Genomic DNA, 24,269 nt, shown 5'->3' with positions numbered 1-24,269 from the left:
TGAATTTCATTAATATTGATTAATAAAATTATTATTGCTTTAGAATGGGTACAGGGTAAAATTCCAGCATAAATCAAGATAATACTTTCAGATTTTTCCTGTCTGAGGGGATAACATGGATAAAGGAAATAAACCAAGGCCCTGTGTGCTACAGATTGTATATAAAAAAAAAAAGACTTATACTGCTGTCTTTGCAAATTTCTCACTTTGCACACTACTTGGCATTTGCTTTTCTATTAGCTCAATAGCACTGCTATTAAAGTAAGACGTAAAACTAAATTTTAATTTTCAAATATCCATGATAAGATAAGTAGAGACTTGTTCTTGCTAGGTAATATTAGAGTATATTATCAATAGTGTTTATTTAAACATTAAGAGTGTATATTATCATTTATCATAATCAGGAAGTTATGATTGAAGGGGTGAAAGGTGAAGATATATCTATAATAAACTTATCACCTTGTGTGAGCAATTTAGAAAATTATTATGAAAGAATATTACACAGTATTGTCATGCTATCAGAGAAACTCAGACAATCAGAAATGGGTTAGAACAATCAAATTATCAGTAAAACTCTGAACGCCTTATTTCCGTTCAATGTGATGCCCACTTATATGAGTACTGTGATTAGTGCTTCTGACAAAAAAAGACATGTTCTCTGTTCTATTACCAAATGATGATATATCTGCAACCATTTTGCCACTCTCGGATATTTTTGTATCTCAAAATCAGTTTAATTAAGAAAGAAAATTGTCTGCTTAAATATAAGCTGAGCTGCCTGTCTATTAAATTGAGCTTCATAATAGTATATTTTCTATTGTTGCAAAAGTTTTGTGCATCCATTGTTATACAAACTATTATAAATTATCACGTAAGAAAACTATCCTATTCTCACTGTGTCAAGTCACACCCAATTTTGTTTTTCATTTTAGGTATTTAACTCAAGAAAATTTTTTTTTTCTGTCAGTTAATGCGAAATATTAATTAGTTTGATATCATCATTAGATTTTAATTACAGTAGATGTCTTAATTAATTACAAACCACACCTATAAATACTATTACTGTTTAACTGTACAGTATATATACAGGTATTGATCAAACTAACCTACAGACCTACATTTTATACGTATAGTCAAATTATGCGCATATCAGTCAAATTATTATGCTCTTTAAGTATGACCTCCAGTGCTCAAAAGGCCAAAAGGTCTATGACTTCTCAAGAAAAGAAACATGTTGTTAAACGAAATAACCTCTCTTACAATTAAGTGCAGGCTAAACACTTGCCTGTCATAGATTGAAGGTCAAGTATATAAGATAGTGACAAGTTAAAACAAAGAACAATTACATCTTTCTTTTCCCCTACCGCCTACTTCATATTACACTAATTCACTTATTATTAGTTTTTAATTTGTCATCATTATACAGATAAATACAAATTTAGGAATTGAGGGATAACATGTGAATTGAGATAATTGTGAATTGTGAAGTAGCTAAAAAAATCTGTAGCATTGCAGCTTCCTCAACTATGTCAACAAAAACTCTGGATTAAGCTGAATTTTTCCAATTTCCACAAAAAAAACTGATTATACCTATTATATTTTGGCTTTCTCGAGCTTTATGCTATGGTCCTACAATTCTTTGCTTTATATTCAAGTATCATTATGAATTCAGATAATTCCAAGTTTATCACAAAATACAATGTTGATTTCATGTTGAATTAACATGTTTGTTGATATTATATCATTTAGTTATTCACACTATCAGCTGATAGAGCTTCATTTCAGCTACCTATTGTCTGTAAACTATATACATATAAAACCATTTCTAAGTATGAAAAGAACAATTGTTCTTATTCAAGTTCCCAGACAATACATTTTGTCCAGAGAACTTTCATAGACTATTCTGTTCATTTATTCCAGGAATCAGCAATTATATTCTTAACAAAATCAATCACCACAGGCAGCAACACTAACTAATTTGAAGTGTTCTGGATGCAGTTTCACAATAAATCTTACAATCAATTGTGTTACGAGTGTGGTTTTTCTCAATGTAAAATTCCACTTACGACAAACTCCATCTTCTAAACAATCGGTCAAGGTATTACTAACTTCGTTCTACTATAGCCACTGTTCTTATATCACAGAATGCAGCAATTTGATTGGATTCTTTCAACTTTTTTGAGAAAAAGATCAGATTTTAACTTTCGAATAATAAGGAAATAGAAATAAATTTTAATATATACAAAAAGTAATAATTATTATAATATAATATACATGAATAAACACATCAACAAAACAATTTACATTGCTACATGTAGATATACTGCACTTCTATACCAGGCCATTTAATTACCAAAACATGCCATTATACAGAAGGACGTCTGCACACAGGGGCAAATGGAAGTCACTTGATCTCTCCAGGAAAAATGGAAAATTGGAAATTTTGAGCAGTTTTCTAAATGCTATAATGTTGAAGTAACTGCTTAGATTTATTTCAAAAATAACCTTTACATATTAATTCAGAATGTATCATTTCCAGATCAAATTTTCAAAATTTATTTACCTATGACCCCCCCCACCCCCCCCCTAATAAATATTCTGAGGATGCCATTGATTTGACCAATTTCTAATTTTCAGTTTAAATTTTTCATTCTTAGGCCTTTTTCTCGAAAACTTAATTTAAGATGATTTTAGCGTTCTAATATTTTGTTTCTATTTAAGATTTATGCCATAAGCTATCTTTTTGTCTCCAATATGTTTTAAACAATATACATGTATATATCACATAAAAACATAGAAGTCACAGAATATTGAAGTATATGTATCAAATAACAAATTTGAGAACAATTAAAGTCAAAACAAGTGAAAAATATAATAGACAATTTCCCTTGAATCTAACATCACTTGGTGATAACCATTGATAACTTATATAGAAATGTATTTGTAAAGTGCTAGTGAATGCTTACATTAGAGCAGTAATGAGTGCTATACTAAGTTCTTTAATCTTAATTATTGCTACAGGTCAGTCAAAATTATTGTTGAATAGAGGTGAATTTTGTTGATTTGATGAAATTTATAAAACTTTATACAGGTGACTGTACAAGTCCACATTACACAAGTTACTGTACAAGTTTATCTCATAATTAACTGTTGTTAATATCAACATAATATAATCACAATATCACAGTCATAAATTTATCTTTGTCAAAATGTATCCTTTTATGGGTGAGAACAGTTAAAACAACTGGGACCAACTCTCTGCACTGGCAGTGGCATCAGAATTTTTCTTACTTTGAGGGAGATTTGAACCCATAGGACTGTGAATTATTATTTAATATATTACTTTGAAGAATGTCCTGAACTAAAGTTATCTTACTCTTAAGGACATACAGGTCAAGTTAAATACAAGTATATACCTAAAAACAGTTTATAATAGGTAAGGTGTCGGTAATATCCAGTTCACAGTGACTCATGGTCATATTATATTCATGACCTCAAGGGTGAAAGTTGACACTAAGACACTTTAATCTACCTATTCTCAGTCTAGGGCAGGATTTGCTTAATCTTCAAAATACTCAACAATATTCTATGGATGTGAAAGTTTGTCCTCTTTTAAAAAATATGAAATGCATTCAAATTCTACTCAAACAGATATAATTTTTCATGTATCAAAACTATCATTGAAAGATTAAGTTGGGTATGCTAGAGTAAACATCATGCCCCACCCCCCTTGTCTTTCTTCTTTTTTAATTATTTTTCATATATTTTCTACATGTAAGATATTAAACTATTAGATTTAACCATAGACTGTAGAAACTGTATGTAATTGAAATACCAGTTGTTAATAAATATTAATAGACCATATCCTCAAAGTTATAAAAACAATTTCTATATGTGTACTTTCTACACTTGTAATTTTAGATATAGTTTTATAATATTATAGTATCAATATTTCAAAAATTCTTATGTTATTTATAGGCTCTGTATTCCCTTTTAAATGTTTTCTCATAAGACAAAACGCCCAATTACTCCAATTTTTATTTCCAAAACTGTTAACCCCACAAGACTTAATCTCTTTGATTGTTTGTAAGAGTCCATTTTGAGACATGGTATGCTTTTAACCCAATAGAGCAAACCCTGTTTCCTCAACTCTTTCTATCTCAAATAGCAACTCTGGTCACCTCAAAAGCCCTTTCTATAGACAACCCTGAAACCTCTTCTCAAAAGCCCCTTTTCTGACAAATCCTTATTGAACGAAATCCTATTAATTGCTGTACATGTATCAACAGAGTCAAACATTACATGTATTTAACCATTGAATAAAATCAATCAGGCGTTTTCAGGCAGATAATTGAGCGTATACCTTCATTCTTTATCTAGGTATAAAATCTCACTATACATCAAAACATGATCAATTTCAATACATGCACCGCTATTTATATGAATATTACTTGTTGACAATATTGCTAGTATTAAATAATACTGAATAAATTACCTGCTTATATGTAATGAACAGTTGTCAGGTGTGTAATCAGTTTGTGTACTATGCACAGTGTCTTATTTGTTTTAAAACAGTCTTAGTCAGGACGTAGAGCCTTGGTTCAAAAAATGGCACTAGAAGCTTACAAATAAGGAAATAGAATTTTGGTCAAATTTAAGCAAAAATTATCTGCAGAAATTTCAGAAATTTGAGCTACGTTCTGCACCTGATACACCTGATGAAGTATAATTCAAAACTTTCCTTTATAATAAGAGATCAGGTAGCAACATGTTAATGTACATACAGTCATGCATTCACCTGTAAATATACCATAAATAGAATAAATGTAATGAAGAAAAGATAGCTCTATAGAGGTTATATATCATAACCAAATACATAATACGTGTATAATATCTGACATAACATAATAATATTGATAAGATAATCTCATCCATAAAGTTGAAGGGAAACAGTCCTCTTATCTCCCTCTTTAACAACCAGCTATCTGTGAATACATACAGTATTTTTGAAAAATTATTTAGTTTTCCCATATTTTATCACATTTAATATTTGCTCAGAAAATTGACACCTAATTCAAGTAATGTCATCTCTTTAGGAAGAAATATCATGGACCCGAATCAAAATAAAGCATGTAGTTCTTGTTTGTTATTATCTCTTCAATATATCTTTCTATTACAGATTTAAGTAATAAATATTCTAGACATCAACACGATTATTCCGCATACATTTTGTTTCTTAAATATGAATACAAATTTTTATTTGTTATAAACAAACCATAAAAAGCTGATACAGGGACAGATAAGAGTATTGAATCCATTTAAATCATATTGGATCAAAAGAAATATTTTGGCATGCTGGATCAAAATAAATTAGATTAGAAATAGATGAAATTGAAGCTTTATCAAAGTCTTAAATAATTCAAATATTAACAAAATATACACTAAATTTATAAATCATATAATAATAACAGTATTCTTATATTTCCATTAATAACAAAACAAACAAAATATATTTAGTAATTTGTGCTGCTAAAAAATTGCAAAACAATTATAATCTAGTAAAAAATGTAATCTAGTAATTCCATAGCCATTGTTTCATAGCACACATTTTATGTCACAAAAACCTTTACATATTTTCTGAATCATAGAAAATTAGTAGTTGCCATATTTGCACACACATTTGCAAAAATTTAACATATTCTACAATTTGTTTTAAATCAGTAATAAAAATACCATATAAGTTCACAGTGAACATTAAATTGTCATGAATTGACTGCAATATGGCAGTTAAATCCATAAACTTAAGGATAACAATCATAATATCAGCCCAAAAGTATAGTGTGATTGAAAAGACTTCTGTCTAACCTGCATGAATATTAAAGATATACTTCATGTTCAGAGAAAAAACTAATAATAGACATACCGGTATTGTATGACATAAACTGTTTTGACTGACACTTTGAAAAAGTTTTTACCTGAAGTCTATGCGTTGTCAAACATGGCAAGTGAAGCCTCCAATTTACTCGTAATTTGTTTATAGAATTCAATTTGTGATTTCAGATAATTTTGCATCATATCCTTATAGTCCTTAACACGTTCATGGTGAAAATTATGCATCTCTGCTAAAGTTCCAAAAGAAATTGTATCTGCCCGTTGCATCACATTTTGAACCTCTCCATCCGTCATCTTTCCTTCTTCTTGTAATTTCAAACAGTCCTTAGTTTTTCCCACTGCCCCCTCATGAACTTTTAACACATCAGGATAGGTTTGCAGGATTCCGCGATATTCGGATAAGGACTCAATCAAAGGGAAAAGGTCTTTAGGGGGCTGCTTTTCAAACATATCACCAATTGAACAATAAGAATCACCCATGAAATCAATGGCCTTGGTTAGCTGCAAAGAATAGGCTCCTTCTTCCAGAGCAAATGTGGTTGACAAATTTTTATAAGAATGTCCTATTTTTTGAAATTCTCTTTTAAAAGGCCCCATGTGTTTTTTACTAAAGTCATTATTAATGGCAATTATCGATTTACAGTTCTCATTCATGTTCATAACAAACCGACAAAAAACTTCCATTTGTGCTTCAACAGCTTTCATATCACAAGAATGGGGAGGGGTTTGTAAACACAAGAAAAACTTTCCAGCCAAATACGGATCTTTCTCTGCTTTTCGCTTTCCCTCTTTCCATTTTTTATCATTTGTACAGGTCAAGAAATGAAGCATGACGTCTGAATGAGCTATAACAGGATGTCTCACCATTCTATCAATCCACTGCTGTAGCATTCTCATCCTTTCCTGAATAAAATCTTCTTCGTAACGACCAGAGATTTGTTTATCGGGCAATGCTGGTATCGGTATACAAATAAACTTCTCCACTAATCTCTCATGTAACCAATCAAAATGTTTGTATCTTCGACTCACTTGAATATTACTAAAAGATGGAGTCAAATGATAGGTAATAAAACTTTTAAGTCCTTTCATCTTTGATTCCTTTTTAGGTGAAGAAACTGTACAGGTGTAAGGACTTTGAAGTGGAGTCCATTCAGGTCCATCATTTGTTTCTATAATTTTAATCAAGTCTGTTTCACGAACTTCATGGTTGACTTGACCCATGATATACGCATCTCCTCCCAACTTCACGAAATGTGAGAATCTATTGAAACTGCTTTTGACTGTGCCATATTTAGACATATCTGATGTGGGAGATATTTGTTTGCGCTCTCGTTTAGGTGCTGACAGACCAAAGTTTCCAGTTCCTTGAGGTTCATTGTTGTTATTATAGGACTGCTTAGCTGGTAGAGAGGATTGGTAATCTGAAATAACAAGTTACATTACATTACAAAAGTCTTACTGACTACTGAGTCAAAATTCCAAGCTTCAGTTCATTTAAATCATTCGGTTGATGCTGCCACAAAATCAAAAGCCTACAAATTTTAGGCCATAAAAAAAAATATTTTGGTTGGTATAAATTTGGCAGGCAGTTCAGCAAATCATTTCTTAAAGCAGATCCAACCATCTTTAATATGATCAACTGTAAAACTGTGGAAAACTTTCACTCACAAAAGTATGCAAGTTTTAAATATTTGACTTTCCTGATTAACTTACAAGTTTTTTTGTTTAAATTAAACAATTATATTTTTCATGTATAACATAGGCTACTGTACCATATCTAACTAATAATAGCATTGTTAAAGTATACAATACTTATAAACCTCTAATTAGGTTAAATATAGTGGCCAATACTTTAAAGCAGGCAGAATTCAGGTATCAAACCCAAATCGAACTTTTAATAATAAGCCAAATCAACAGCATTGACAAAATATCTGCTTGAGGAGCTACCATTCTGTTAATCTATATCTATTAATCAAATGAAAGGATTTTTTTTACTTGAAATTCCGAAATTCCACAAGAATTACAATTATTTTTAATGTACAGCTAAAAAGATGAATTGGATTCTTAGTAGTAACACTATTCTAGACTCAGTGGTTTAAATAAACATTACCTAATTCTAAACAGACATATTCATTTACTCTGGTAAATTATTTAGGGCGAGGCTAACTTTACCATGAATGAGTGATAGTAAAAATATGTAACCTTTTTATAACTGAGGATAGTTGCCAAATCTTTTGACCTACTTTACTTTCAATCAAAATTTGAAACCAAATTAGTCAACCAAAGTAAAAGATCTGAAATCAAACTCTAATGTAGATCTTTGATTTCTTTTGATCAAAAAGTGGAGGACTTTGATATGAAGAGAAAAATGAAAGTTGAGATAAGTTTGATTTGACCTAAAAATAGTGTCAGCTGAACTGTCAAAAGTACTCCCAATGGAAATTACTGCAGTGTCAATCACTAATGATCAAAATGCGCAATAAAAACAAAGTTTTTTTTACCTGTACTGTTGCTGGATTGGTCATCATCATCGTCCCATTCATCATCCCAATCCTCGGTTTGACCGTCTCCGTGGTTCACATTGTTATAAGTCGGAGTTTGAACTGGTAAATCGACAGGAAAGTTGGGGGGAGGTGGCGGTGGAAATTGAGGCTCGGGAATCGACAGAAGTTCGACGTAAGTTTCGGGGATTAGGCCTTGCTCGCCAGTTTCTTTTCTTGCTTCCCACCATCCTTCTCCAATATCCTGTCGAACTATAGTCAAAATTTCATCTGCCAAGAAAGATATTTCGCCATTTGAGGCGTCTCCATCGAATTGGTAAAGTCCTCGGGCTTGCACAGCCGCCATTGTTATTTCGACACAAAAATTACCTCCCCTTTTCCGTCAGGTGATTAGTCGAGAATAACAAGACGCTATTGAATAAAGCAGTCAATAGTGTGACAACAGTAATAAAATATTTGACGGAAATGATTAATTAATTTAAGTTGATCTAATTAACACTCGGTTACTAATCACTAAACAACGCCTCTCAAATTATTGTTCACTAATTACGGAAACACAGAAGTCAAGGAAAATAATCCAGCCAAAAACATTTATGGTTATAAAATTCAAATCGCCTTACATAATTAAAAAGCCTGCAATACAATTCACACGTTTTACTTCATAACAATAATAGCCTTACTGTTTTTTTGAAATTTCAAACCAGGAAAAATTCTCCTCTTATAAAATGTAATTTCTATGGAATGTTTCGAAATTAATGGCCAGTATTCTACATTTATCAAATAGAATCATAACTGACTTGAAATCTATATTTATAAATTGAAGTGATCGGGGCTATATAAAGGATATTGTGTAATGAAAGGTTCTTATTGGGTAATACAATAAAGCAGGGTCAAACCGGATATGATTATAAAATCAAAGTTTTACGCATATATACTATATATTGTAGGCCATATCCCCAAAATATACCGTTAAAGGGATTGTATATTATAATTATATGTATCGCTTTAAAAGGCATCGTGTCCACACCCATTTTAATTATTTCTTTGAGGGAATAAGATCATCTCAAAACCGTATTAGTGATACGATACTTTGATGAACAGTAAAATGCCTCTTTATAACTCATTAAAATCAGATAAACAAACCATATCAAAGCAATTTGAAAAGTTAATCATAAAGGTTGGTTGGCGATCGAAGACAAGTAAACGTTCGCTTCCAGCGGATGCTCTAGGTAGTTGTTGGTAGTCGTAGTAGTTGGATTAAAAGTTAATCATAAAAGGGACATAACCCTTAAATAGTGAAAAGGGGTTGCTATATATAGAAGATCGTCCCCCTTTCCTTCAGGGCGTCGTCAGAGGGGGGAACAGTGGCAAATGCCCCCCCCCCCTCCCTCTAAAAAGAATTGTTTACAGCCTAATTTACCGCGGTCATAATTTTTTTTTTTTTTAAATAACGCTTTAACAGGTAGAACTTTCAGGAAAATTTCAATGAAACTTCCTTCCGTCAGACAGACGTTAGGACTGCAAACAGTTGATTCAAGGATCATTACCGTGAGATTTTACTAATGACCAAAAAAATCAGTCAAAAGAAATAGTCAAGCTCACGTAGGCTACAAAAAGTAGGCAAATAGAAATCAGGATGTAAATATGAGTATTTTATCAATTGTGTATAATCAGTGTGTCAGCGAAATAAAGTTATCTTTCCGAGTGAAATAATTCGATGAGATAATTATCAGTTTGATATTTATATATCCATAACCTTCTGTCTTGGTTAGCTTATATAAGGTTCAGGTCGTAACAAATTACTGACAGCTAACTGAAAACATATCACATTATCTGGTCTCAATTATCTTGATTTAATTTAAAGTATCTTGCCGTTAATTTTTAAAACATAAACACTGTTTAAAATGTAAACCTTTAAAATTCGTTAGGATTTTGTGATGGCGTTCGAAAATTATGTTTTATACACAATATACCAATATAAGTATAAGGACATAGATTATTGCTCATTGTGCCAAACGCAATCTGCTTCCGTGCCCGATATTGCAATGTATACATCACCCAAGATATTTCTCCGAATGGCAAGAACTTTTACAGTAGCTTACGAGATGGATATGGCACGTCACTACCCCCAAATATTTTTTATTCCATGCAATTATCGGTTTCGTCATGAAAGCGTAAATCAACAATTGTAGAAGACAGAAAGACAAATTGTTATCAAGCCGGATCAATTGTAATATTATCATCTAACACCAAATATAACATTTTCAGTGGAGTATTGGGTATTATAGAAGGTGCGCTTCTATACGGAAGCATATCCTAGGTCACAAGAAGAGAAGATAACATAATATAATATAAAGTTTACATATCACTTAATGTAATGAGTAGAAGACATCGTTTATTGAATTTTCAGACAAATTACCACAGCGTTTCACCTGTAATAAATATATATTTAAATTCAGAATGATTAGTTATTGGAAAGAGAGAGAGACAGTGTAAATAATGAATGAAGTTAGAAGATTGGATAGGACGATGAGATAGTAAGATTTCGTGAGGAATGGGATGAATAATTGATGCTGGTCTCGCTGATGTTTCCACGTCGGAATCAATTTCACATACCAAGATGGAGTTCTAGACATAAGGTTAGTTGGTCATTTAATTCACTATGAATAACTCTTACATCTTGCTAAAAATCGAAACCTTATTCAAATATACAGCAGGATTGAGTTTAGACCTACTTAAAAAGGGCAAACAGTTTAAATAGGTTACTGAATTTTATATAGCTTAATGCAATGTGTGGGCTCTTATTAAATTTTGAATGAATTTGAAAATCTTCCGGGGTTCCAAAAGCTCTCTTTTAAATGTGATAAATGTGATAAATACCATGGTCTATGGCCTTTCCTCCGGATACTTAGTACAGTACCCTTCATCCACGGTGATTATGACACTATTTTATTGCAGGAGACAAAATGTCCACCATATCACCAGAGTAATGGAGACACTGACAGAGGAAGAGGATCAGACTAAAGTTAAAAATACCAGCGTGCCGGTGATCTCAATTCACCATAATAATGATGAGGACGACGATGATCTTTACGACACAGATCTCGAAGACGAAAGTGAGTTATGTCCTCAGAAAAAAATCTTCCCAAACCCTAAAATCGTTCAAGATCCTATCTTGGGCATTGTCTTTCATAAACATCAAATACACATGGCACACAGTCTTCTCTTTTGTTTTTGTTCATGCAAGACAAAGACGAGTTTCATTCGTAACCTAAAAAGCAAGCTGAATTTCGCACGCAAGTCAGGAAGCCAACAAACATATTATTGGTCCAAAACCAACCTTAAAACCAGATACTTCATATCCAGCAAAACGATGTTCGTTGTAATTTAGGACAGACGAGTTTGAATGTTAGAATTAAGATCTATATAGCGTAATGAACTGTTTCAGAAAACAGAGATGTTGACAAGGATTCGAAGAAAGAAAGAGCTGTATCAGCGTATGAGAATACCGACATTGGACACCATACTTATGAAGAAGCCTGCAAGAAACTGAAGGTCATTCCTTTGAAAAGGATCATCAGTCAGTTATGGACAGACACCATGATGTTACGCTATATTGGCCTCAACTTTGGACAAGCCAAAGCTTTGTCATATGCTTTGATGGTAAGACTGCACTATAGCCTCTGACCAAGAAATACTCCGAAAGGCGCTCGAGTGTTGCTGTGCCATCTGGAATTTGAAGTGGGATGAATTCGCAAAGTCTCATGGGAAATGATAAGGCAGCAACGACTCCCATTTCCAGATGATGACGTGTAAAGACATCACAGTGAAATTACAATCAAGTACAAGCTGAATATTGGTAAACTAAAAAGGCCAATGATTTCCATTTCAGCACAATTCTAAAGTAGAAAAGGTTGATTTGACAGAAAATAGTTTAGAAGGTGATTCGACTGGACTGTTCTTTGAAATTCTTAAAACACAAATCTACATTACCTATTTGGTAAGTTGTATATTTGATCAATACCTAAACTATTATTCACGATGAATTTATATCACTAAGAGTTGACTTGAGAATGCAGTATTATGTTTTCAGATATGCCAGATTCAATGCCTACAAAGGTGCACCATCATGTAGAGACATGATCTGTGTTGCGGATTGTTTAGCGGCTTTTTAAGGTCGTTGCATGACATGGGCCATTCTTTAATGAATATTGCGTGTTATAGGCCTATGTTTGCAAACGCCTTAGCATGAAGACAAAGTAATTGAGAGCAAAATAAAAAAAAAGAATTTCTGGTATTTGATTGAGTAGATTAAAGGTACATGTAATTTTGCTGGGAACTGACATTGTCTTTATTATGTTACTAGAATATAAGTGAGAATATTGTTGATGAAGCTGCCGCCAGTATACTATCAGAAATGTTGGAATGTAACGCCTGTTTAACACATCTTGTCCTCTCAGGTACCTCTCGAAATTTATTTCTTTAAAGAATATAGTCACAAGATTCCACTCCGAAACCAATTTTCTCTCAGTCATTGTTGTCTACTATCTCACAGAGACAGATGTACGAGAAGCTCATGTGGACTTTTGACATTCTTAATTCTTATGAAAACCATTTATGTGGAGTTTTGCACCTGAAAGGTCTTTTTGTAATTTGTAATTATCTATGTACTATAGTTTAAAATATAAAAAAAACTTTTTCCTTCAGGAACTAAGATTGGAGATAAAGAAATCACACATATAATAACAGGAATGCAGGTAACTAGGTTCGCACATGATTTTGTTGGAATCATTTTTTTGAATATTGACGTGGGGGTGATAACATGGTTGTGGTAACGATTTTTGCAGACAGCTTGGTTGGCCCCGAGTCCATTGAAGACATTGTAATTGTGCCCTTCTATGCAATGTATATATACGGAAACATAAATGGAAACATCGGTAACATCTCGAAATTCTGCTGTCAGAACTTCAAACAACCATAAGAAACTGAAACCTATTCCGATTCCGTTTAAACCATTTGTTTTAGTACCATGGTTAATATTTCAGGAAAACGATACTTTGATCCATCTAGATCTGAGTAAAAATGAAATAGGAATAAGTGGTGCTCTAAGATTCTCTAAGATTATCAGTAAGTATTGTTTTGAAAGAGAAATGAGGGAACCTTGAACCAAGACTACGCTGATCAGAAATTAGACAGTGTATATCAATGTGAAAGACAACTCTACCAAATGAATGTTGTCGTTGTCACACTTATTCATCTGAAATCCCTCACCAGTCCATTTCGATCCGAAGATGATTGTCCTCTTATTCGACTCACAGTTTGCAGCCACAAGAAATAATGCGTTACAGAAGGTATTTCAAGATGACAAAGCCTTAAGCGTTTCATTGAACCTATAATTACATACATGTATATCAAAAACTGTTTGAAAGTTATCTGAAAGAGACCATAATTGCTTCTATAATCACGTCATCTGTCTGAAGACATTCCGTGTTTTTGTTTTCATTGTATTATGTTGATTTCAGCTCCAAACAGATCATTGAAATCATTAAACTTGAGTTGGAATCACATCAGAGCAGCTGGAGGGGTAGCTATTGTTAAAAGTTTACAGGTAAAGATAAATTCTACTATTTATTATCTAGTACGAATTTGGTCCTTTAAAGCCTCCGGACCTCGGTGTAAATTTGAACAACACTAGGATTCATCTCATTGCTATGAAAATTATCTTTGTCCTTGTATTTGTCTCATGGTAATCACGGCAAAGATAAGTCATACCGACCACGGAATCTTTCACTAATTTGGGGAATCATGAACTGGCATTGGACACTTAGGCGCCATAAACGAAGCATATCTTAAAACAAAGGCTTCTATTGTAAAACTGGTGGAACGAATATGAAATGGAACGGGACATGATATTGATATATTGTTAACTATAGAATTCGGATCTCGGTGCAATAGAAAGTGGTCCTAAATACGCTCGTACATACAATGTTCATTGACTCTTCCAGAAGAACATTAGTCTAATAGATGTTGATTTATCATGGAATGGACTGGGATTCGAAGGAAGTCTGGCTCTAGGTGAAGCACTGAAAGATAATAAGTTCCTGAGGAAGCTGAACCTCAACAACAACAGAATCAACTGGGATTGTGTACCGTATATTGGTCGGGGATTACGTAACAATAAATCCCTCAACATTTTAGAGGTAACACTGCAACAATTCTAATAAGATCAACCTATGATTTTGATGATTCAAGATTTGATGTAACCTGTCAACCGAAAATTCTAATATTCTCCACGAATTCTGTGTTCTTTGGCCAAACCAACGGGTAGTTCTTAACTATACAAGTTAGTGTACGAGAATAATATTGGAAATAACTAGTTCTTTCATTGCCGAATGCACTCTTAAAGAGAGATGTTGTGGAGTTAGCCATATTATGCTTTAAATGATTTCAGATTGGGTATAATCCGTTATCTCTGGAAGGTTGTGCTGATCTATTGGATTTTATCTCCAATAAAAAATCTGGTATACAAGTTCTCAGTTTACCGGTAAGTATCTGAATTACCAAGTGTTTTCTTTTTGGCGGATATAGGACGAACTTAGTTGGTATGATTTGCGGCTTTGTGCTCTGTTAATGGTAGAACGATAACCGCTTGGGTTGGAACCCAATCTCTTAATTGTGCTCTATTTCAGGCAGTACCTATAAATACTAAAATTGCCTACCTGGCCACCAAGATATCTCACGATCGAAAGTTCATCCTTCACCATGGTGGTATATTAGCAACTGGGGATGTTATTGGCATACAGAGAGGTAAGTTGAAGCCTTTTCTTTAAACCGTTTCTGTATATAGCAAACTTTATAGCTCATATACCAATAGGTACCACTCAGGTACAAAAAACGCAAATTATCGGTCTTAACAGTTCTCTAGACGTTCACAAACACCTGGTGATCTTGATGCAACTTCTTTATCTTCATCTTCAAATTGACTGTAAGCTTTGGACCCACGTTTCAAAGGGTTTTTCTATTGTTTTTATTTCAGCCTTCAAAGTGGATCCACTATCTCGTCTGATATCGTATCTTGGTTCTATTGGATTTCGGGTGGTTGATTTATTCAGGATGTTTGATTCTCAAGATAAACTGTTCGTCTCCAGAGAGAAATTTATGCAAGGTTTGAAGGTATGTTTAGTGACAGGGAACTGAATTATGATTGCTAGGTTGTAGCTTTGAGTGTTGGGCATGAGGGATTTAAATCTGTATGACTCGATGATTGATTTCATGTCTATGAGTACAATACCTAATGGGTCACGGCAAGCCAAATACTACTATGTCGGATTTTAACTTCCACACAATTAATCGAACCTGGTGAGTCTAGTATTACATCTTGTCATCTTAATTTCAGAAGATCAATGCCCCTCTAGATGAGGATGATGCTGATAATATAGCTGATAGAATGGAGGTGAACGGAGAGATCAGTTTCAAGTAAGATTTTGAAAAAATCTCATGCTGATTTTCATTTTTTCGCGGTCCTCGTGAGAAGATTAAGGGAAGCAATTTCGTGTGATCTCTTGCAGTAGATGTTCCTGAAATACTTTGGTGAATCGGGTTTTTTCTCAATATCCGTCCAATCTTTGGTTCTAAGGTCCAATGAATCTCCGTTTCATTTCAGAACCTTAATGGACTCTGTAAAGAACCACATCCGAGATGCCAGGAAAGAGGACATGAGACACGAGATGATGGAAAAAAGAAAGAGAGAAGAAAGGAAACGGATTCTTCATTCTGATGTAACAGTTAATGCTCAGACCACTTTGGCATTCTCTCCCGGAGCGTACAACATGTACAGTTCATATAGCCGACAAGGTCGAGACACATCCTCACATTCACCGTTCACCAACAATCCACACAGTGACGGACACTCTTCCTCGGGAAGCCAACACCGTGTCTTTACCCACTCAGCTTCGACTTCCAAGACTTTACCTACAGTGACAAGTCCTCGCCCAACATTGCGAGATCCGGAGTCTATGAAACATTTGTCTGCTCGTTCCCGCTTCCGACAGGCAGGAAGACGTCTGGCATTTACCAGCGGTAAAAAGGTAACGCGACAGACTTCGATGGAGCCTGTAGAAAAAGAGAACACAATTAACCAGTACGCCGTCCTACCAGCCGTTAAAACATAAGTGTTCTTGAAAATTTTTTAACATTTTAATTCTTAGCTGTGCAGACTTCATTTTTTTACATACTGTAATTCAATATATTTATTGTAAACGTTTGTTAATACATTTATTTTAAACGTTTGTTAATACATTCAATGTAAACGTTTGTTAATACATTTATTGTTAACACGTCTTGTTAATATATAGGCTAAAACATTTAGACTGAATATCATAAAACATTTATGCAACAAATAAAACATGTAACTTGTAATATTACACTGTCTTTATCTCTCTAATGTTTCAATTCTGTATTATAATGGATATATGATATATTGTTTTCAAAAGGGAGATAGTACGTTGATGTAAACAATAATTAGCCATCAAGTCATGACAGCAAGGTGTATAGCAATACCGAATACGGGTTTTGACATTGTCTTATTGTTAGAAGAATTATCACCATTGGGGATTTGGTTTGGACACGATGGGTGTATAGGTATACCATATAACTGCGAATATAATGCGCATCCACTCGATATATACCATATTAGTTTACAGAGGCAGAAGCATGCGTAGGTTTAGATATGCTTTTGCACTAATATAAACACATTTATGCCAACAACAAATTCAACATGTTTTAAAGTTAAATTTGGTAGAAGTTTAACTCGAATACAGAATATTGAGCAACAAATAAACTATTCTTTCACACTATTATAAGCACAACCATTACTTCGACCAACAAATGATATAGATTTGAGTAAACAAACAAAGCAATAACAGTGTTATCATCGTAGTTTTGAAGAGATGCTGGCCAAATCCCGTGCTAGTTTTGATACTTCAAGAAACCTCTCTGTTCTCTGCCACCATGTTTCTGGAATGCTTTCAAGTCCACACTGAAAAATGAAAATTATGTTCTAGAACCTTATTATGAGATGCTATAGCTGCTGAATCCAAAACACACTCATGAAGTTATATAGTGTATATTTTATTTATGCAATATGAATATGCCGACATTCTGGAAAATAAGGCCTACATTAAGTTGCAATAGAGTTCCCCGAGTGCAGTAAGAATATGAAAATGAACACTAGCCTTCTATTCAGGATTCTCAATAAACAGATCGAGATCATAAAGTGTCACATAGGATTTAAGGTTTTTGTGAATTTTCACAACATCAAAGCCAAATTTCTCATAACTTTAAGAATTGGATCGGATTCAACTTCCGTAAAATATAAATTGAGTTATGACAATATCTCAGTCTGTATATCACATCTTAGGAACTGGGTAGAGCCATATTTATAGGACTATATTAATATATGACTGTATTAACCAACCTGAACAGCAATACATGCACCAATTAAATTAGATCTGGATGCTGAACAACCACCTGCTTTGATTGTTGCTCTGATAGCTGTAGCATAATTATCATAAGTTACTATGGAATGCAGAGCTGTTTGCAGGTTTCCAGGAACATCTATAATAGAAAGAAATATAACGTAACTTGGTATAAAGAAAACAAACAATGCGTACATTAAACTTAATTTTGACATTGTCAGGCTGTATAATAGTCTATTTACATTTTCATTTCTATGGTTGTCTTGCAATATTGCTATAGATATCGATTTATGGATACATGAATATTTGTCTAGATTCGCTCTACAGGTCGGAAAACTCCATCTACTAAAACATTGAAGATCTCCATTTCAAGCAATCAAAGCAGTTGGTGTCACTTTTATTCTCGACGAACTGGAAATAGACATTAAATTTCTGTGGACTGTAAATATTACGACGATAATGTCCCTTTAATCATATACATACAACAAGCCTTTCCGAAGTTATTAGCAGCAGCTGTATGGTCTGTAGACTTGTTATCCAGCACTTGTTGTAAATACTCAGCTAGCTTGCCATCATTCTCATCTGGGTCACTTCTACCGGGGTCTTGAAGGGTTTTTATAGTATCTTCTAGTATATTAGGGTTTCTTCCATTTAATATCAGATTCTCTAGAATTCTGAAAGATAATCATAATTCTCTTTTAATACGCCTACATATTCATTTTGATCTTTACTATTTCTTTGACAAAAATTCGATGTTCTTTCCCCAAAAGGATTTGTCTTATACCTTGACTGCATTTACAACCTTTCTTTATCAAGGAAGTTTGTAAATGCAGTGATTGTTCCTGAGCGAATACAGCAAATCAGAGGTCTCGATAGGAAATCTGTAAATCAACCATTTTGTTCAGTCTTTCTGTCGAGGGTACTGATTGGCTGCAATTGCTGGCATACAATCCAATCAAATCGCTGAATTCCGTGATACAAGAAAGGTGGCTATTGACATTGTGAGGGTGAGCCTTACCTAGCGGCAGTTAAAGCTGAAGCTATAATTAAAGGAGTTTTCTGTGTCATCGACACAACTTCTCGAACCTTGGTTAACAACTCTGGTCGACCAGCATATAATACTACTACTGGAATGGATCTACAGTAACAATCAGCACTCTTATCATCAAAACCTGTAGTTAGAAATTACAAGTTTACTAGATTATTTCCCGATTGTGCTCAAAATGTCAACCACAGCTACAACCTAACCATTCCCTTCTCACTATAATATGTGAAACCTATATTCAGAAATTCAAAGTCTATGCTTCTTTAGAGGAGCTAACGTGACAATTCATTACTTAAAATTAGACAAACTTTCGCTCCATTTTTTTTTTATTAGCTTTTACTTTAAATATAGCCACTTCAGTTAGGGTCTAACGACAGCCTTCTTGAACGTTCGTCAAATCAACCTTTTTGTCTAGCCTGATAAAACACCGCCTCACAAAACGTGAGCACTGAAATTTGATTGGTTACAGGAGACGTCATCGAATTAGATAACGGACATCTGGTCGTCTTCCTGAGTGGTATGAATATACAACCGATATCCAATGAGATGATTTCGACCTGCAGCCCTCATTAATCCACAAGGTACATCAAAGTGTCCTGGTGGTCTAAAATAATGCATTTAGCATGTGCATACCTTTTTCATCAGAGCCACTTTTATAGCTCTCCAAAAAGTCAATTAAACTTTTATGTAACCACCGCCCCTCTATTGGTGGGTCTTTTGTTCCCCTATTAGGATTATCATATTCTGTACCAGGGCCAAACATCTTGACTGTTTCTTGCTTTAAAGCTGGAATGTCTAGGCCTGAAAATTAATGTTTTAAATTATAAAATAGGTCAAAGGTAAAGTCTGAACAACATTTAAAATCGATTAGGTCAATAGTAACTCAGTTAGTCATCATATCCAAACCACACCCCATTCGTCATACTTCCTTGAGGTTAATAAGGCAGTGTCAAAACCCGTATACGGGATGCGATGCCTATTACGTAATTCAAGAATTAGGCCTATAACTTATACACGACAGTTTACAGTGTTACGAATGTGTTCCCATAATGTATTTGTATTTGTATGTTCACGACGACGACAATAAAGCCCTTCTTCTTTCTTTCATCTAACATTGATACAATGGAGCTCCACTCATTGTTTGTGTGGTCAGAACTTACTTCCAGCTCATTTGAAAGGCAAAGGATCCGAGGGTGGTCAACTCATCATATTCAAATATCGTATGCTTTATTGTTTCTTCAACTTGACCATACAGTGGACACGTGTAGACAGCACAAGTCAATACATCTAAAATACAGGCATCTAATATAAAGGAAACTGAAACTCATAGAATCGATTGTTAGAATAGGGAAACTACCTTTATTGGAAACCAATGACAACAAAACCTGGTACGTCTGATCAGCATAGCAACTATTTTTTCCAGTTTTGAGGATGTAAAAAGGGTTGGCTGAAGGGTCTCTAAATTCAACTTCATCTTTACCATCAACCACTTCGTCCATTTTTTCTTGTTTGTATATCCAATGCATTGGCATAGCTGAAAAAAAGAATAGTCAAAGTAATTTCACCCAGCAAAGGTCAGCATGTCTAATAGGATATGGGGGACACAATTCTCTTCAAATAATCATGGCATTATCCTTAAAAATGGAAAAGCAATTTTTGTTCACAGCTACCATTAATTGCCTGTAGGTACTATTTAAAGGGATAAAAATAAATATATATGTAAATAGTCTTCAGAAGTACAAGAAATGTACGTAAATCACATAATTTCTTTAAAATACTTCAAACTTCACTATTATATATATATGGCTTTTCTATATATCACAGCTAGTAACATCTTATTAAATTAGCACAAATGCTGAAGATCTGAGGAAAAAGGGCAAAAAATAAACATATTTAAGGAAAAATGAAAGAAAATTAACATTTTATATTATAATAATGTTTTGATCCAAACCCCCTTGCATACTAACGTCTATTATGAAAACGGGTCACAACAACTCTATGAGCTCATACAATCTATATTTTATCCTATCCTTTTGATTCGCTGTACTCGTAACTCAACAACATACACGTACCTGCAGCATCTCCAATAATTGCACCACATATTGCAGCTATCTTCCTCTCTAAAATAGTCGACATTCTGTCTGGCTCGGTTCTGCGTCCCAGTTGCCGGTCCGTAAGCCAATAGACTACTGTATAGCATATAGCACTATATTTGCTTTGTCATGAATAGGCGTGTGTTGAAGATACAAGCTGAATAGCATTACAGATTGAATTGATTGTTTTATGGGAGGGGATACATGTCAACTATATGAAGTAAAATGGCGGTGGAAGTATCCAGGCTACACTTTATTGGTCTTAAAGGGACTGGTTCGTCATTTTCGGACATTGATTTGTGTATATAAATAGACTTCAGGAGAACTAGAAATGTACATTAATCGCATAATTTCTACAAAATTACCTCAAACTAGAACTTAGTATCTTTTCTTTATGAAGAATATAAGAAAAGAGAGTCGTCTTTTATACCTTTCAAATCGGATAGTTCTGGACACACTTGGATTTGATTGCAGGTTTAAATTTTCACGGTAAGCTATAAACACTATACTGATTGTCTTAGATAAAAAAAAATTCCCGTTTCTGAGACTAAAGTACGAATGGTTAAATCGATGGCGAATCTGTCCCCTTGATGGTGCGAATAAAAAGCGTAAACAGGAGAAAGCAAGCGCAAAAAGCGTAATATAGTAGCTAGGCTATATGCAAATTGTAATAAAAGACGCATTGTAAATGTGAATAACTTTGACTATCACTTCCAACAAAAATTCAACGATTTGTTCGGAGTTGGATATCTACAATGCTTTCAGTGAAACGAGTAATATATAGACAACAAGCTTCGGTCCATTTACAAGTCTAGTCAGGTAAGGGTATAAGCTACGGCTTGTTTCTGAAACCATTGCTTTTATATAATATGTAATGTATAATTCGTAATTTATGAATAAATATTGTCTTAATTGTCACGAACTCCAAAAAGAAAAAGATTTTCAAAAGATCGTTTCCCATATCGTCTACACAGCCATAATGACAGACTGTGCTTGACACAATGGTTGTTTTTGTAATATTTTGAAGGAGGTATTGCAATTTATAACAAAAATTTCTACTAATACATATGTGAAGAAACTGTAAGTATAAAATATTTCGTAACTTATTAGGCCTAAACAATTATGGTCTGTAGTATAAGAATATTCCACGAGTTGCAGGCAAACAATGAAACATGTGCAGCTCGATTTCTACCCTAAGGCTAAAGCAGCAAGACATTACATTCAATATCCAACCCATGCAGTTGTTTACATATAATCTTAATATTTTGGCAGAAAGATTGAAAATCTTGATTGGGGAGTCTGGATAATCGAGGTAGTTACCCATAGAGTTATATATAGATTATTTACCGGAAGAAGATTTTATGAAATGTTTTCATTGCGTTTCATTTGTTTATTCATCGAGCTGTTGTCATCAATCGGTAGGCTGTTATTTCTGGAAGAACAACAGGCCCTACTGATTTCGTTTAAAAAACGACGTCCTCTGTATGTTTGTTTTTTTAGTTTATTTTTACACCTCTCAATCTCATATTATATATTCGATATTACATGATATTCATACAAAAAGGGGCATTGAGTTTACTGCGGCTTTGCTTTTATTATAAACCATATTAGGCTACCCTATGCCATATCTGTCTACATTCTACATCAGCCCTACACTCTGACCCAATCTATTTAAAATTAAATTTGGTTTCGTTATTATTTTTTTATCCAAATTGTCTGGCAGATTTCCTAAAGTTTTAACTAAATTTGTGTTTCCGATTTGGTTAATTAATCTATTACCGTTTCGACTATTAATTTGTTACCAGTTGGTTTGTTAGTATTGTTTGAACTGGATATCATAAGAATCAGTTAACACGCGAATATCGACAGTATCATGAGGCCTCACAGCTCATATCACTCTACTTTGCTATCCCACGATTCAAACGCGATATTTAGACCAAGATTTTGCTCGATGTGCTGTGAATGGTTGAAATGAACTTCAACAGTGCTTGACTTTGGTATATATTTATATAGATCTTTTTTTGATCAAAATAACGAAGCAAAATTGTAGGCCTAATGTAATTTAAATTTTCAAATTACCGAAACATGTCAACATCATACAATCATCTTTCATCAGTTATTAAATCTTCAGTTTCTTGAAAAGATCTTGAAATTCTGAAATATTCCTACAACATTTTATTTAATTTCAGTTTTTAACTAGGCCTACCTACCAACATGGCTGACTATGATATTGATGACCCAGAAAGAGAGATTGAATGTCCCTATGATAAAGCTCATATGGTGAGAAAAAAACGGATGCAATATCATCTTATTAAGTGTCGGAGGGTAAGCACCTTTTTTTTTCCCTAAAATTTTATGTGTGGTGATTAGGTGTTAAAAAGGTTAAAATGAAATTCAAAATGATCAGCAAACACTAACCAAGAGTCAATCATGGTACAAATATGGGCATTTTTTATGTTGTATATTTTTTAATTCATGCCCAACAGAAGTATTTTCGAAATTATGTCATCAAGTTCAGTAGTAGCCTAATTTTTAGATTATTATACGAAAATAATAAACAAAGTGAATAAACACTTATTCCCATTTTAACACTTAATTATATATCAGAATATTTGCCCTTATCTGTTGGTTATTTGTTTTTATTCAATTTCTATTATTAATTTTTTATACAGAACCATGTTACTAAAGATTTTGTAACTTGTCCATTTAATGCTACCCATGAAATGCCAAGACCTGAATTACGTCACCACATGTTGACTTGTAGAGATAGAGCTGTTGCTGAAAAAACTATCAGGCATGGTGAGTCACTCTATTACAATTACTAACCTAGTAGAACTGAATACAAATCATTGTGAAGTGTACTTAGTCTCAAGACATAAAACAATTTTGCTGAGTTGTGATGACAGTCTAATTAGAGCACTATTTTCCACATGTACCTTCAGCAACGGTACGATGATAATGATCATGAAGTTAGATGTGAACATGCCAAAGTACTTGCTTGATGGAGGTTATTCCTATCTCAATCCTTGCTAAGCTTAAAGTTGTAATCTTCTGTTGAGTATCTGAAGTATGGCTTTCCTTTAGCAACGGTACTATGATAATGATCATCTAGTTCAATGTGAATAATTTTTAGGAGTAGTATATATCAAAATGTTCTATCTACTTCTAAATGTCATTTCAAGATTATACAGTTAATGTATGGACTTTCATCAATTCAAGACGTTAAATAGCATGCTCATATTAAGACAGAAATATTTGTTTA

The 24,269-nt window shown here is 33.6% G+C and overlaps 4 protein-coding genes across 4 annotated transcripts; 2 read left to right on the top strand and 2 right to left on the bottom strand.

The window, feature by feature from the left end:
* Positions 1 to 5,384: 5,384 nt before the first annotated feature.
* LOTGIDRAFT_215869 (hypothetical protein) lies at positions 5,385 to 8,739 on the bottom strand (the record flags this gene model as incomplete). The annotated part of the gene is made up of 2 exons (XM_009056926.1): positions 5,385 to 7,292; positions 8,394 to 8,739. The coding sequence occupies 2 exons, from the start codon at positions 8,737 to 8,739 to the stop codon at positions 5,983 to 5,985; spliced, it is 1,656 nt and encodes a 551-aa protein (XP_009055174.1). The 3' UTR covers positions 5,385 to 5,982.
* A 2,643-nt stretch (positions 8,740 to 11,382) lies between these two features.
* On the top strand, positions 11,383 to 16,564 carry LOTGIDRAFT_161559 (hypothetical protein; the record flags this gene model as incomplete). Its single annotated transcript, XM_009056925.1, has 13 exons — positions 11,383 to 11,509; positions 11,842 to 12,056; positions 12,286 to 12,393; positions 12,760 to 12,853; positions 13,101 to 13,150; positions 13,439 to 13,520; positions 13,916 to 14,001; positions 14,399 to 14,593; positions 14,845 to 14,937; positions 15,083 to 15,200; positions 15,430 to 15,566; positions 15,790 to 15,869; positions 16,057 to 16,564. 13 exons carry the CDS (start codon positions 11,383 to 11,385, stop codon positions 16,562 to 16,564), a joined length of 1,893 nt encoding a protein of 630 aa, XP_009055173.1.
* Positions 16,565 to 17,322: 758 nt separating this feature from the next.
* Positions 17,323 to 21,050, bottom strand: LOTGIDRAFT_232560 (hypothetical protein; the record flags this gene model as incomplete). The annotated part of the gene is made up of 7 exons (XM_009056924.1): positions 17,323 to 17,430; positions 17,869 to 18,008; positions 18,353 to 18,543; positions 18,888 to 19,041; positions 19,548 to 19,715; positions 20,272 to 20,448; positions 20,987 to 21,050. The coding sequence occupies 7 exons, from the start codon at positions 21,048 to 21,050 to the stop codon at positions 17,323 to 17,325; spliced, it is 1,002 nt and encodes a 333-aa protein (XP_009055172.1).
* Positions 21,051 to 23,221: 2,171 nt separating this feature from the next.
* On the top strand, positions 23,222 to 23,832 carry LOTGIDRAFT_118829 (hypothetical protein; the record flags this gene model as incomplete). Its single annotated transcript, XM_009056923.1, has 2 exons — positions 23,222 to 23,332; positions 23,680 to 23,832. The coding sequence occupies 2 exons, from the start codon at positions 23,222 to 23,224 to the stop codon at positions 23,830 to 23,832; spliced, it is 264 nt and encodes an 87-aa protein (XP_009055171.1).
* Positions 23,833 to 24,269: the final 437 nt, after the last annotated feature.

The sequence above is a fragment of the Lottia gigantea genome (assembly GCF_000327385.1).
Source record: "Lottia gigantea unplaced genomic scaffold LOTGIsca_29, whole genome shotgun sequence".
Taxonomy (NCBI): domain Eukaryota; kingdom Metazoa; phylum Mollusca; class Gastropoda; family Lottiidae; genus Lottia; species Lottia gigantea.
Note: the sequence above shows the minus strand (reverse complement) of the source record. Positions and strands in the feature narration are given on the sequence as shown.